The sequence below is a fragment of the Siniperca chuatsi genome, linkage group LG12 (assembly GCF_020085105.1).
Source record: "Siniperca chuatsi isolate FFG_IHB_CAS linkage group LG12, ASM2008510v1, whole genome shotgun sequence".
NCBI classification, from domain to species: Eukaryota; Metazoa; Chordata; class Actinopteri; order Centrarchiformes; family Sinipercidae; genus Siniperca; species Siniperca chuatsi.
The window spans coordinates 100,310-117,109 of NC_058053.1; the positions used below are offsets into that span (position 1 = coordinate 100,310).

At 38.8% G+C, this 16,800-nt stretch overlaps 1 protein-coding gene across 1 annotated transcript in view; it reads right to left on the bottom strand.

The window, feature by feature from the left end:
- Positions 1–16,800, bottom strand: part of itgb2 (integrin, beta 2) — a 39,192-nt gene that overhangs the window by 21,095 nt on the left and 1,297 nt on the right. Inside the window, exons 2-6 of the mRNA XM_044217705.1 lie at positions 11,681–11,729; positions 9,931–10,028; positions 4,283–4,484; positions 3,885–4,055; positions 453–694 (exon numbers count right to left, since the gene is read on the bottom strand). Coding sequence (XP_044073640.1) covers positions 453–694; positions 3,885–4,055; positions 4,283–4,484; positions 9,931–10,028; positions 11,681–11,726 — 759 coding nt within the window. The 5' untranslated portion in view covers positions 11,727–11,729. The remainder of the gene's footprint in view (positions 1–452; positions 695–3,884; positions 4,056–4,282; positions 4,485–9,930; positions 10,029–11,680; positions 11,730–16,800) is intronic.

Consider the following 16,800-nt stretch of genomic DNA (forward strand, 5'->3'; position numbering starts at 1 on the left):
ATTCATAACAGAAGTTATCTCATTGCACTTTTCCTATAGAGCAGGTCTAGACCGTACTCTTTATAATATTTTTTACAAAGACCCAACAAATCCCACCATGAGCAAGCATTTGGCGACAGTGGCAAGAAAAAACTTCCTTTTAACAGGCAGAAACCTTGGACAGAACCAGACTCAGGGTGGGCGGCCATCCACTGCTGCCGTGTTTTTGTAATTAGTTATTGCAGTGTTAATATTAATAAATTAGTAATAATAGGAATGACAGCTATAGGAAGAATAATGTCAGCATCAGTAACAGAGCCAATAACAACAACTGTAGTGTTATGCATGGAACTGCTACTTAAATGGGCCCAAACAGAATGTTTTCTAGTTTCATTCTTTTCTAATGATGAAATGATGCTTGCTTTCCTTGTGTTACTCACAGCACATAGTTATCTCTTTGGATGAGTCCTTACCCCACATACTGCAGCCTGCATCATGGCATCAAGACTCCCTTCCGGAGAGTCCAAGTTCCCAGAAATGAACTGCTCTGTCACTTTTCTTTTGAACTCCTCTTCTTTTGGTGTCATACTAAGCACATGTCTGTAGCCAAAGGCAGCCTGACACTGCTGGTCATTCTCATCACATGGCTTCTGCAGTTTCTCCTTGTTGGTGTTAGTGTAAGGAAGGACTGTTTTATCGACAAAGGCACCAAACCCTGTAGTTATAGAAACGACTATTAGTTCCTAATTCCTTGTTTGTTCCTTATAAGGTAGCACTTCTTGAAAGGTTTATGAAACATTTCAGACCATTGAGATTTATAAAGAAATAACACTGAAATAAAAAGCCTGTACATACAATACAATACAGCCTGTACATTTTGTGTAAGTTGTTTGTACAAATGGGATACCAACAAAATACATACCGCTAAGTGAAAAGAAGGGAGTACAGGGAATAATAGCCAGGACCTGGCTGCGCTGCATTCTGGCTCTGTCTTGGCTGCCGGAGACTATCTGCTGCCATTCTAGCCGGTGTGTGTGTGTGTGTGTGTGTCCATCAGGTTAGTCTTTTCCCCGCTCCTCTATCTTTACGAGCCAGTCTATTTTTTCTGGAGGAGCTCATGTATCAGAAGCGTAATTCACTTGTGAATGCCTGTATTTATTGGCATTTGACTTATTTTGACGTGTTTTAATAAGGCCAAATTTACGTTATAGTTGTTCTCATTCACATATTCTTTCTGTGTCTGTTGTTAGACAACTGTACGAATATGAAATTTGAGGCTCATAAACACTAATTTGACCAGCAGTCATTACCAAGCTCCTCAGTTTTCAGATAAAATCATTACATTACAATCATGACAGCAGGTCTTTAAGCTCCACAGCTCACATTGTCTCAAAGCTAAGGTCAAGCATTATTGCCCATACCACAATGCCAGAGAGCATTATCTATATGCTCTGAATTCAAGACTCAGATTACCCTGCAAATTGTGGAGTGGATCAAAGGAAAGGTCGGCTGGCACTGTGGTAGGAATCATGCACCAGAGGCATGTATCCTGAAGAAGCCCTGTAGCTTCTGCAAGCAGCAAAACCTCAGCCAACTGGAGCCCAAAAGAGTTCTAATGGTTAATGCTACTCCAGATACCATCTACATTGACACTCCCTTTTGCAGTTTTGAATGATGGTTTGGAGAGGATCTTCATCGTCTCCCCTGCTGTTCAGCAACTTAATTTAACTCAGGAGACAGAAACCCTTCCACTAAGGACAGTTTGTCAGAATTTCTATGCACCTACAGGGGGTTCAGTATCATCTCCCCAGTGCATGATCCCACAACGAGATACCAGATCCATCATGTATTCACATTTGAGAGAGAATTAGGCCTGTCAGAGCATAGTTATCCAGTCAAGGCTTTGGTGAAGAAGTTCTCACACCTACCCATCTCACTCACGGTCAAGGTGCATCCATTGGTGCTCATTAGGTCAGACTACCCCTACCTGCTTGTGCCGACACAACCAGAGAGATTTGGTCCTCCTGGGGCTCTGTAGCAGGGTATACATCCCTCTGATGGGCATTACAAGGTCCAGACACTCTTGCCCAGTTTCCCGTTAAGGAGCAACTGTGTCAATTTACCACTATTTCTCCAGCCTGTGAAATTCTACAGCATGTGGAAAGATTGTTGAAACTGGACATATTGCTGTATGCTAAAACGGCCACACGATCAAAGGAAGACCATCAGACTTCGAACGTAGTGGAAAGGATGGATGTGGATGGTGTGAAAAGATACACCACTCCTCCCAAACAGCCCCATCCTGCAGGCACCCAAGATAGAACTTCTGCCTCAACATTGGAGCATCAGTTAACCAAAGATGTTAAGGCAGTTTTAACTATACGCACTATACGCCTCCAGTGATTAGTTTGGAAGATAGCAATGGCGGCACAGCCAGATTCTGGTCCAACTTTGTTTGTCACCATCTACCCAACTTACAGAAGAGACAGAAAGCGACAATAAAAACATTGCCACCAGGCAAGTTATAATGGTTGGTGATTCTCAAGTACTTCAAGCCCTGTCAGCTGCATGGTCAAGACCTGCCCAGAAGCAGATGGCCACATTAAAGCGGCTGAAGTGAAGATCAAGGACAGACTTATCTTCAACCCGTGGCTTGGCTAACCAAACAGCTGGATCGACGATGAGGATACTGAATTGAGTACTGTATCAACCTCCCATTAAGTGCAACTTTACTACTTAAATTTCGGAGCGGCTGTGAAGGAAAGTCTGCTATTTTCTGTTTACTGAAGGTAAAGCTGCTGTGAGTTTTTTAAATTTAGTTTATCCTAGTTAACTTACCATAATTGATGATCACCATCCTGCAGGAGTCTAACTCTCTGCCTGTTATAGTAAGCCTCTATTCCCCCCTGATCCCTGTGTGCTTTAGTGTGCTTTTCCTCTCCTTTTGTTTCTTGGGTGTCCCCTGTTTGTTGCTGTTTGTGTGTGTGTGTGTGTGTGTGTGCATTCTGGTCTGGCTTCCTGGTCTCCCGCCTGCTGCTGATCATCGGCACATCTGACATCAATCATTCATCAGTCTCCACAGCATATCTACCAGGCTCTACCACACTACCAGCGCCAGATTGTCTCCGTACACTTCCGATACCTATATTACGGCTCCAACCTTGACTAAGTTAAGTGCTCTAGTATGATCTAGTTTTTGCCTTGTTGTAACTTTGTCTGTTTCTGTCACAGAGCTATTCTCTGCCGGTGATCTCAGCCACAGTCTCCCCTCGGATCTCTGCAAGACTGTTTCCTGTACCAACTGCCACGCTACACTAGCCAGCTGCCTTGCGTGCTCTGTCAACGTCACCTCTCGAGCCTGCTGCCTCTCGTGTCCAACCTACTCCACCCCCACGGATCAGCTGCCTGGTCGGTTCAGCACATCCCGCTACACCAGCCAGTCCAGAGCTAACACTGTAATAAAGAAGCTTTCTCCAACATTTTAAATGCCATGACCTGATGGCTGTGTACTGTCACTAAAAGATAATTGGCGGCTGCTGCTCAGGAGGTAGAACAGGTCATCCACTGATCACAGGGTTGGCGTTTAGATCCCCACCACTTCCTGTTCACATGTCAAAGTGTGAAGACACTGATTGCCAAATTGCTCCCAACGGTCAGGACAACACCCTGCGTGGTAGCTCGCTGACATTAGTGTGCCATTAATACCATAACTAATTTCAATACAACAGCACTGTCACCCTATTTTACCCACTTTTCCTATCTTGTTAACAAGTACTACTACCATATTCAGCAATGGTTAAATCCATTACAGTGTAAATTGGGCTGTATTCGAAAGTGTTACCAAATGATAAATATTAGTATTTTAGATGATTCAAGTTGTCAGATTAAGATTGCAATCTTATTACCTATTTGAGCATTTGCAGTGATATTTTTCAGAGCTTCAAAAAGATCTTTTCCCAGTTCTTTGACATTTGCCAAGTCATCTTTCATGGAGTAAGACAGGTCCATCAGGTAGTAGAGATCAACTGGATAACCCTGAACTCTTTTAAAAGAAACCGTGAATGTGGTAGAAAGCCCTGTAAACACACAAGAAACAAAATAATGAAAAATTCAAGAATTAATGAAAATATGAATTACTACCATGCTCATGTATGCTTAAAACAATATGCAATATAAAGTTCAGTGAAAGTAAGTTTATAATGACCCTGCACACAGGTAACTGCTCTGGTTTTGCTCTGATCTGGAAACCAAACCACTACATTCCTTTAATTTTCAAAGATCAGCATTAACTGATTCCACTAACCAGGTCGCAGTCTCAGACTAATCTTCTGTGGACTCAGCTGGACAGGCTCCTGCTGATTGAATGACGTGGACAGAGGATCTTTCTTGACAATGGTTAGATTATTCTTAGGGGAGACGATTTCTTCCCTCTTGCAGCCTCTCTCTATTAATTGAGCTTGGGTGTCACAGCGTGCTGCCTCCTGCTCACCGGCTTTGGTGAAATTCTGTACAAAGGGGATGCAAGAACACATGAAAAGAGATAAGAATTGTCTTTTATACTAAAGATATACTAAGTTCACTTATCTGTGTTTGCATATAATGTTACGATTACTCCCTTGTCTCAACTAACTGTACTATAATGGCATTCGGTATAATGTACAACACACCACTCTGCTGAAAACACTTTTTAACACAAATACAGTTTTTGTTCTGTAGTCATATCCAATCTGTGCCACTTTTGACATTCATACACTGATGCAGGTGCCAATTGCTCATCAGAACAAAGAAACTAATCATGGGAGCAATTTGAGCTTCAGTATCTTGCCCAAGGACACTTCAATAGGTGGTCTGGGGGAAGCCAGGCGCTAACCATTCAAACAAGTGAGCATGATTGTGGGGCAATGAGTGGAGCGACCGTCTACGAGTTAGTTAACTCATAGAGGTTCAGGTAAGGCCTGCATCCTCTCTTGTAGTTGGCGATCAAAGCACCTGAATCATATTTGGCTCATTAGAAAGGTTTTACTGCCAGATAGAGGATTGTGCACCTTATGAATGGAGCAGCTGTTCAGCTCAAGTACCCTCATATACATACAGTTTTAAATAGTGGTAGAGTTAGTATTAGCATTAACTTCAGGCTGCTAGTAAGCAGTCAAAAAGGATATAGTGCTTTAGGTGTAGTCTGAGGGAATCATCAGTCTCTTCATTTCTTTTGAGTTAAGAGTTGGCAGGACTGTAAAACACTTTGCAGACAGTGGTGTGTTGTTTGTGGCTACTTACAAGCCATTTCATGCAGTGTGCATTTGGTGGTAGCTGTTCAATTGGTACTGATTCCTGTGTAGCCTTAAACGCGTGGCTGTTTCGGTGTTTGTATGTCAGCAAGAGTAACATTAAGACGCAGGTCTTAATGTTACTCTTGCTGACATCTTGCTGAGTCTTTGTGGGAAATGTGGAGATGACCCACACCGAATTTAGACCACTCAAAAAGTTAATTGCGATTGTGGAGCAAGAAGAAGTTAACTTGGAAGAAAATATGGCAAAATCAGATGTAGCAGAACGATTGGAAAAAGGAGAAAAAGAAAAGGAAAAAGCAGGATAGGATCTACCAAGAGTAACTGGCCCAAACTGTAGTGGGAAATGTTAGAGCAATATGGTGGCTAGCTTTCGATATTAAGCAGGTGCACACTATACTACCACTTTTTAATGAAAATGCAGTGGACATTTTTTTTTAAATGTTTGAGAACATACAAGCGGTAAGTAACTGCCCAAAGGCAAAATCGCCTCTTTTGGTTTAGAGTGCTCTAGTGGACAAAGCTCCACACCGCCAATCCTGTCGAGGCGCTTCCAGTCAGCCACAACAGGGCAAACTGCCAAGAGGTGGGACACACTCTTTTGCAACTTAAAGGTAAGTCTCAAGTCTCGGTTATAAAGTCCCTAGTCAAATCCGTATTGAATCCATTTCTCTTCCGCTTTCAGCATTTCTAAGAAAAGTCAATAACTAAAAGTCAAAGATTTAATTGAGATCTGTACTTTTTGTTGATTGAATAATAATAATAATGATAATAATAATAATAATAATAATAATAATAAGTGCTTTAGTTTAAAAAAGTAATAAAAGTAAATAAAATCATCATAAAATACAAGGATACTTTCTTCTTAGACAATAAGCACGAGCCTGACCATTCAGTGCTTTTAAAATGAGCATTAAAATCTTAAAATCAATTCTAAAACTCACAGGTAACCAGTGAACGGCAGCAAGAATTGGTGTGATGTGGTCGCTTCTCTTAGAACGTGTTAAAAGCCTGGTAGCAGCGTTTTGTATAAGTTGCAGTCTTTGGATGTTTCGCCTGCTGATACCAGAGTAAAATGCAATGCAATAGTCAAGTCTGGAGGAGATAAAAGCATGGATATGTTTTTCTGTATCTGCAGATGAAAGGAATGACCTGATCTTGATTAAATGTCTCAGATGGAGAAAACAGGCCTGCACCACTTTAGTCACCTGAGCATCAAAAGGCAACTCTGAGTCAACAAGACTAGGCCGAAACCTAGTATATGGCTGGACCGTGTTTCAGTGTGCTCCTGAGGATATAATTGAGAACTTACCGTGCCTCGGTGTAAATCTTTGTTTATCAGAATCAGAAATACTTTATTGATCCCCGAAGGGAAACTCTTTGTTACAGCAGCTCGCCTTTACGTCAGTTCACACAGGAGAAAGTACTAGCAAAAAATATAATACAATACACTATAAAAACACTATAAAAACAGGTCAGAAAATAAATTAAGTACCTGGTGGATATAAGTATAAGATAAAATAAGTGTGAGGTACCAAGTGGGTTTACCGGTTGATGATGATACTACAGTATAATAATACAATGTAATAATATAAGTAATAAGTAGTGGTGCATGTACTGTCGAGTTAAGTGTAGCTTATTGAGGTTATTAAGATATTGCACAGCAGTAATGGAGGTATATAATATCAATATCCATAAATAGGAAAAAACTAACATAGGAAAACTAAATATTGCACGGGAGTAATACACAGAATATTGCACAATTATTCAAGTATGGCAGAGATGTAAAGAACAATGTCGAGTTTAGTGACCTAGGATCATACAGACTAACCCTTATGCTTGATGCAGTGTCCCCAGCGCGAGGGTGCATGCGCCAAAAGTGGTTGTCTACCTCCCAATATTTTAGATTAGGTGCTCACTATGCGCGTGAGGCTTTTCATTTCAAGATGGACAAGTTTGAGGGGTGGGTTTTTTTTCCTTCTCACTTTGTTGAATACAAAATTCAAACAGGCATCTGTAGAACATTACATTGGTTCATTACAATTTTACTGAGAACATGACTGCCACAAATACTGAAAAAAGAAAATAAATTAAGAAGTGAAGTAATAAATTAATTTTACTATTAATATGTCTCAAGGATTTTAAAAAGCCTACCAATTAATTTTTAAATGCTTTAAAAACAGGAGATCTTAAAAATCAACGTTTGAGTGAATAATATTTTGCTAGCAGAATCAAATTGTTTACAGGATATTCAACCTCTGTTTCATTAGAATACATTAGTTTTTCCAAATACGTGACTTCTTTCTTTACAGGGATTGTATAATGACGATAAAGTATGTCCATGAATAGATATGAGTTTACAATTAATTACAATTCATCCTCGGCATTGAGGAGCTGTATAGCAGAGTGTACCAGATTTTATCAGGACATACAGTTGCATATCATCTGCTTAGCAATGAAAATCAATATTATGTCTATGCTTTATTTGTCCCAGGAGTAGCATGCATATAGTAAATTAGAGGGGATCCAGAATAGACCCATGGGGAACCCCAACAAAAGAGAGGAGCACTAGGGGAAGAGGCATCTCCAAGCACAACAGAGACAAAGCTGTTGGACAGATAAGAGATGAACCAATCCAGAGCCTCGTCAGTGATACCAGCATTTTCATGTTTTTCAGATGGCTGATTAAGACATTGTGGTCCACTGTGTCAAAGCCTTAGCTGAGGTCAAGGATAATTAATATGGAGTAAATATCTGTGTTAGCGACAAACAGTCATTTGTGACCTTGACAAGAGCAGTCTCAGTGCTGACTAAAATTTTTCAAAAATTTGATTGGTTTGATTGATTGTTCATAAAAGAAATCAATTGAGTGGAGACTTGAGTGGAATTTTGAATAAAAATGGTAACTTAGAGATGGGTCTTGTAGCACACAATAATGTAATTAACTGAAAATGTAATGAAACCCAATAATGTAATAACTTGACCAATAATGTAATAAATGTCCTGACTGATATTGTAATAACATTTTTACTGATAATGATAATTGAACGAGTTCCAATAACCTATTCCAGGATAATAATAATAATAGCAGTTACGTTATTTTCCTGCGCTTCCCAAAACTATTAGGCTGTGCAGCTGGTTCAGGAAGAGTGATGTTCTCTCCTTAGTATGCAGATTATATGTAAATCACGTTGTCCTTGCCCCCTCCCCTCAGACCCCTCCTCTCCACGGCAAGACAGTGACAGAAAGTTGAAATTGAAAACCAGTGTCACTGAAAAAAAGCTGATAGTGTAAAAAAAAACTGTCACTGAAAAAAGAGTGACTTGAAGAAAAAATCATTGTCATTGTCATTTTTAATGTCTGATTTATTTTTCAGTGAAACAGTCAAATTTTATTTTCGAATTCTTTTTTCTGCCTCAAATTTTAATATCTGACCATTTCTTTTTTACTTCAGCAACAGTTCGCAGTGTGTGGAGCAAACACTGTTCACTGAATCTGTCACATGTTTCTATTCACCTTGTTTCCTTTAGTTTGAGATGCCACTACTGAGCCCCCCAAACAGTACACCTTTACAGTGCTCAACCTCAGCGATGAGCACCTTGATCTCGCACTGTGCCTTCTTTTGTGTAGTTGGCTTCTCCATCTTTCCCTCTTTGATAGCCCAACAAAGGCTCCTTAAGAACATCAGCATATTCATGACCTATTTAGCATTGACCATTTATGGATGATTGTGGGACGACACTAGGATAGATCGATAGATACCATAAATTCCTCAATTGTGGGTGGGGCTTTTATTTATCTTAAAACCAGGCCCCCTTTTTTTGGGAAAAGGCTTATTTTAGACATTCATAATTTCCTATGTTCCCCTGTTAATACAAACTTAACTTCTTCTATGTTTACTACCCCCTCCAGGTTGGGAGGGGGCAGTAAACGTGCTGCCACTGCTTTAACTAAGGTATAATTTCTGGGTACGTTTTATACCCCTGGGGCCTCATTTATAAAACTCAGCGTAGATTTCATCCTAAAACATTGCGTACTCACACACCTCAGAATCTACATATGCAAGCAAATATTTAGATCAGAATCAGAATTCTGACTAGTAAACATGGAAGTTAAGTTTGTATTGACAGGAGAACATAGGACATTATGAATGTCTAAAATAAGCCATTTCCAAAAAAAGGCCTGGTTTTAAGATAAATAAAAGCCCCAGTCACAATTGAGGAATTTATGGTATGCTGCGCAGTGTGTATAGTGTGAACGATGTACCATAGATTAAGTATTAGTCACACTCATATTATAAAAGTTTCATATTTTTGAAAGTTAACTGTAGGTGTTTGACAAACCACATTTGATTTGTATAATTAGTTTAATATTATACTATATATTATACTATAGGAAAAGTGCAATGAGATAACTTCTGCTATGAATTGGCACTATATAAATAAAATTGAAATTGAAAATTGAATTTAATTTGTGAACACAGACTACTCATGAAGTTACTATCGTAATACATTCATATATGACCCATACAGAATAAGTAAAAGCTTACTTTACACAACGATCGAAGGTTGAGCTGTGGTATGTTGATAAATGCCACTATTTTAACATGACATGTTAACACCTGAGCAGGGACAGTATGTGTTACATTAACTTTGTTTCTCACCAGCTGTTGGCACCACACACAGTATGGCCCAGATCTGATACAGTCATCGCAGGAGTTGATCACAGACTTTGAGCAAACTTCCTCTTGTTGACACAATCCTGCAAAGAAAAACACAAACTGTGAACAACACAGTTTCATAAAGAAACTGTAAAATCAGCACAAATTCTAAAATTAATTGAAATGCTGTGGACACAAATAATTTAAATTCATCTTTTTTATGTCTACCTCGTATAGAAATTAAATGTATGCCGGAGGGGTGGGTGGATCAATACCTGTAGTATTTATACTACCAATACTAAAATACTAAGTCCTGATTTGAGTACTAATGCTAGTGTCAGTAGGATCAATCAAAAAAAAAAAAACCTGCATATGTGCAGCAATCATCTCATTAGTTCAGAAAATTCAGACTATTAACATTTGTTATTCACCATTATAATCGGTCTTGTGTTTCAATAACAGCTGTGTTATACTACGTAACACAAATAAAAAGAGTAAAAACGGTGAACAGAGGGGAAAAAAAGCACAATATATGACAAATCAGTCAGTGGTCATGTCAGTCATGAAACTGTATTCAGAGGTAGGCTATATGATGCATTTGCCTCATAAATCACGACACATGGCTGTCCCCTACATGATTGTACAGTAGCTGCTTTTAAAAATAAAAACTATTCGTATTGATTTTGCAGATTCTGGCACTGCTTGGTATTGGAATGAACCTAAATTTTGTGGTATAATCCACCCCGTGTCTGCCCAATATCTTTACTTTTTTTTTAAAAGAAAACGTTGTTCAGGCAGAGTCATATTAAAAGCCTTTACTTAGTACAAAATAATGTTTTAAAATGCACACAGGGTCTTCATCAGATCCAGGCAGAAATAACACAAACAGACTTATTTCACCTGGTACTCTATATAGACAACCCACACAATGGAGGACAAAGAGAACTATCACAAAATATTAATATCATGAAAAAAATATGAATTAAAAAATGTAAATCTAATCAAGTATAATGCAGTCCCACCAATAGCTTCAATTACGAATGTTAAAATGTTAAAATAATTTAAATCCATTTCATCATCCAGAACTGGATGTAAGCACCAAATTTAAGAATTTAAAGGATTTCCCTCTGCAGCAAATTTTCAAACAGTCACCAACTCTGACAGTTGAACACATTCTATTTTTCCACCCTCAAACAACTATACATGCATTTATGATGTTCAACATAGTGTCATGCCATGTAAGTGCTAGATTTTTGGTTCTGATGGCGCATTTATGTTCACTCACTCTGTCCTTCAGACATCTCTCAGTACATTCAAAGTAGAAACAATCAATGTGTTTTTTTTTTATTATTCCTGCTCTGATGGAGACCCTGTGAGGTCGAACCCGGTTGACTTTTCAATCCATTGTGTCTGACTAAATAAAGGCTTTGGATAGAATTTTTCTCCTTACTCTGTCTAAGAGCGTTTTCTTTATTGCCACCAGCTTTTGCAACTTTAAGAACAAGGCTCCCTAGACTTTGGCAAATGAAACTGAATGATCATTTGGTCTGAACATTCTTTATTATTGATACTTTATTTTGGCTTTTATTTGGTGATGGTGATATTTTCTGTATGTGTGTTATTAAAAGTGACCCCTTTGGCATTACACAGTCATGTAATTCACTGATTCATTCATATAAAAAAATATTCATTAGTTGACTGACCTTTAAAGATTTGCAAATAAATAATGTAATGTTATCTTTTTAAAACGTACCATTTCCCATCAGCAGGAGCACAAGAAACAGCAAACACTGATCCATTTCCTGATGACAAAAAACAAATACTGACATTTTTTCACTTAGAGCAAACATTCAATAGATCAGAATTAAAATTGTGAGATTTCCATATAGTACAGACGGTCACTATGAAGAAAGGATCCCTTAAAATACAAATACTTAATCCTTAATTTACCCCTACATACCAAACATACCAAATACACCGTTATCTGTATCTGTATCTGTTCAACCAACTAAATTATATTTATTCATATCTGTACTTGAAATGGACGGTGCTTAACATGGGTGGTGTTTAAACCGGAAGTGGGCAGGATTAACTGGAAGTTGTTAGTTCATACGGGTTGATCAGAAGTTGCTATATTTATTAGAAAACTATTTACAGAACAGCCTCAGAATTGAGCTTCAGGGTTACTAATGTTTTCTGCATTTTCTCCATGGATTAAGGTGTTTTTAATGAGTAAAAATCCCTTAAAATGTACCCAAACAGCATTGACAAAAATATCATCCATTGTCCTAAAGTTACCACAGGGTCAGCATGCTGGACATTTGGCATACATTGCATGGGGACATTTGGGAAACATTTAGACAGTTGGGAGCCGACAAAGTGTCAAATCCTGCGGGAGACGCTGTTATAATATCATGACACACGGGAAACTTCTTGACACTGAGGAAACTGTGATGGCAAATAGGACAATTATTGCCATATGGTATGCACAAGTTCAGAGGGGCAACTTTTTGCCAGATGTGGTGTCCATGTGGGACACCTTTTTGGAATGCTGCAGTAAATGACTCCAATTGGTTCCACAAAGGCCAGTTTTTGTCAGAGTACAGTACATGAACCCAACTGAATCCACACATGAGGTAAATGACATTTGGGAAATGTTTTGCCCAACCCCAAGTGGACATTTGGGAAACCTGACCACACAATATAAATGACATTTGGGAAATTTTTTGCCCAACCCCAAGTGGACATTTGGGAAACCTGACCACACAATATAAATGCATGGCAAATGTCAAAGAATTAGGGAAATTACTTTTGGGAAACTTTTTGCCGAATGGCAAAATTGCCTTATGGGTCATTCCACTGAAATTGAATGTGTTTTAATAAAGCTAGAAGGTGGAACCTTTTCCAAGTCAAAGTTGGGCTTGTAGAAAATAACTGATCCAAATTTGGTGGTTCTGGCTGCATGTTAAAGGGACAGTTCACTCTTTTCTCTTATATGGATTATCTTGAGTAAGAGGGTCATGTTTTCTGGAAAGAGACATTGCTGTTGAGTTTTTCAAATGTATTTTTTTGGCGCTTTGAGCACCACAAGCCAAGTGCCATATAATCCCATTATATTCAAAAAATGTAGATATCTCTACAGCTGATATCTCCAAAACTCGGCAACTCACACCAAAACAATCTAGATGGCTTAATAGCACTACAGTTAAGTGGAAAAAGATGTATTTTTGATTTTGGGGTGAACTGTCCCCTTTAAGGTTCCCAAAAACCTGCATAAAGGTCAAAAGGTGGACAGGTTTCCCTAAGTTTACAGTGTCTATTTGTCTAATTTAAAATGTGCATATTTTCTCAGAGAATGGTCCCAGAGACCCCCAATTTTGCACACACAGAATTGACGGGGGCCTTGAACAAGCCCACATCACCACCTCGCCTCTGTGGCATCTGGAAAAAAATTGTTGTTTTTTAAAAAAAACAGGTGAGGATGGTGTGAGGATTAACTGGTTTGACACCCTTGGAAGTGGGTCAGATTGGGGACAAGTTTTTCTAAACTTGTCAGAGCTTTGATTTTTTTAATGTGATGTTGCCATGCCCAAATGGGGCATTTCTTCCTTTGTTCGCACCCTCTATCACTTAGCATTCCTGCGTGGGAAACTTGCCACCCCCCATTACAAATGAATAGTATAAATTAATGGGATTTAATACCCAAATGTCAAATTTTGAAATGTGTATATTTTCTCACAAAATTGCCCGATTGGCCTCAAAGTTGCACCCAACTCCTATTTTGGAACTTACATTTAGCATGTGAAGCACTTACTCTGTAGACCGTTTGGTAAGCTATCTTTTTTCAGAAGCATTCAACTGAGGTGGAACCAGGTCAGTCTTATAGAGCAGCCTCTAATATAGCATTATAACATAGAAGTTATCGCATTGCATATAGAGCAGTTCTAGACCATACTTTTTATTTATAAAGAGTATAATAACAAGTTTTTATTTGGGGGTTTGACATTTGGGTAACCTTTTACCACCTGCAGGAACCAGGTGGAGGGACTGAGGTAGATGGGGCCCATGCCTAGGGCCGACTACCCTCTGTCAGCCCTGCATGGTAGCTTGGTAGTTTGCTGCCATCGGTGTGTCAGTATGTGCATGAATGGGTAAATGAGTGGTAAAAACCTTTTAATAAGTGCTTTGGATAAAAGCGATATGTAAATGTAGCCATTTACCATTTACTTCTGAAATATGCTGTAGGCCAAAGAGAATGATGTGAAAATGTTCCTGGGAAATTAAGTTTATAGAATTTCAGAGTTGCATGACTCCAAAATCTGCAGGACTGTTCATCAAACCAAACTGTGACTGGTTAAGCAGGGAAGGATATGTGGTAGCACTGGTGCATGCCTGTTTTTGTTTGTTCCGCCCATTTTCTTTTTAATTTAGTTGTTGTTAATTCCGAGTGTGTATCACAGTTCCTGTTTCTCTCAACCCCTCTATCAGGGGAAGGGTGTAGACACCATGTAGATGCCACTCACTTCTTCATACCTACCAACACCAGGAGCCAGATGCATAAAACTCTGTGTAGAGTCATGATTAAAACTCTTTGTGCACACAAAGACAGAAATATGCAGACACATTCTTTTTGTCATATTTTTAAAGCTGTGTGTATGCCTGGTTTTGTTTTATAAACCTTGGACAGAACCAGACTCAATGGTGGGCGGCCATACGCCGCTGCCGTCACATGTACCTGTAAACCATTGTTGCGATATCGCGCAATATCTTAATCATCCTTTTGAAACGCCAGAAGGATGATCAATGATCAATTTATAGAGCTCATATTGAAACAGACTTTACAAGATTTTACTGCTTCACAATTCATGATAATTTGAAAAGATGATTAACACAGAGAAATGATTCATCACTCATAAATAATTTATAAACAAGTTTAAAAATGTGCCTTTGAGTGATATTTTACGCTGTGTAGACTGCAATATAATACCACAATCAATGAAACTGAACAACCTGAACAAACAATGTTTTACTATAAGGTTACGTCTCTCTAGAAAACTGCGTGTACACTGGTCTGCATGACGTTGTACATACTTCTTTTATAAATACCAATTTATGTGTGAGAAATGGCATATGCATTTTTTGGTGCGTACACATTGCTTATACATCTGGCCCCAGGCTGCCAGAGACTGAGCAGCATGATGCATCTGGATTGACAGCACGGTTGACCTGCCCACAGGCAGTGGATTGAAAGTCAGTATTGTATTGTGTCTTTATCCTATAAAAGACTTCTGCATTAGATGCCCTTGTGAATCCTCAATGGAGAGTTCAAGGATCCAGAACATAGCTGTGCCAACTCACCTAGATCCCTTTCCCCCAACCAGTTAAACTTCCTAGTGCAAAAACCAGGACACCATCACTCACTGGCTTTCCACCTGCCAGCAGTGCCTGGAACTGAACCCAGGGCTCTGGTGGGCCATATGGACAGGAGTTTTAGGTGTATCTGTGCCTCTGTTTGGACACCTCTCCTTCTTTGGTCGGCTTTATTACCTGACTAGAATTTGTAATGTCAAAACAAGGCAAAATAATTCTTACACAATGTTAAGCCAAAAACGCCAAATGAGAGGTTTAACCAATCCAAGAGAGTGATCATTACTGAGACACATCTGTATAGACAACAAGGTCACTAACTGTGGCCACATTTGGGTCTGTCCATATTCAGATACACTAACATGCTAACCAGCAGAAATAGAACTTGACAATTTGCTATAAGAAGTGGTTATGAGTTGTAAACTATAAATGACTTCACACTGACAATTTGACAACACTCTTCTAAATACAATTGCTTAATCAAAAACAAAAACCTTACCCATGGTAAGTTGGTTAACCAATGATGAATGACTCACTACTGCAGCTAAAAAACATTTGATTTTAAAATATCAAAGGTCCTTGGAGCATCATGCAATTAGGGGACTACATATGAAAATGACAAAAATTTCATTCTGTTGAGGTGTGTGATACATCCACCCACTGTCAGAGCTCAGGCTAAGTGTAATACTGAATATGTATACACAGAGTCTTGTGTTGCCCTCTGTGTCAACACTGTCGACACCATAAAAGGTAGAAGGGAACAATGAAGTGTTGTGTCATCGGTACATTTCCGCTTTGTGACTTAAGCTGAAAAAGTGCTCATATGAAAGCAGAAGGTATATCTTGTATGTATCCATATTTGTTTCTTTGTTAATTCTACTGCTGCTGCTTCTTTTGATTAAAATTACATGTTGAGCCTTCACTGTGTACAGTACACAGCACTAGCCCAAATGACACATTTTCCAGTGAGATTTTAGATAGATTTTGAGGTAGCAGTTGGTGGATTATTGTGGATATTGTACTTAAACCCTTACAGTACATAATGTAGTCCAATACAACACTGCTAACTATGGCCTCAGAAATGACCATAGATTTGAATCAACACATCTGTGAAACAGTCTACAGTTTAGATTTAGTTCAGTTAATGTGTCCAGCCATGAATACTATGTAACTGTAACTTAATGGAATAATAACGGTCTAGACCTGCTCTATAGGAAAAGTGCAATGAGATAACTTCTGTTATGAATTGGCGCTATATAAATAAAAATGAATTGAATAACAATATGTTTTGTTTGTAAGACACAATTTGTACATAAAATGCATCAATAAGCGCTGTAGTGCCTCAATTCATTGTTTGCCAGCCACCATAAAATATAAAAAGAACAAGAAGGAAGAGAGTGTCTGAAATGAACTTTTTGACTCATCGGCCAAGGGGACTGGTAGATGAAAAATCCATTGGCCAAGCATATTTTTTACCGGCCAAAATTATAAATTGCCTTTTTGTGT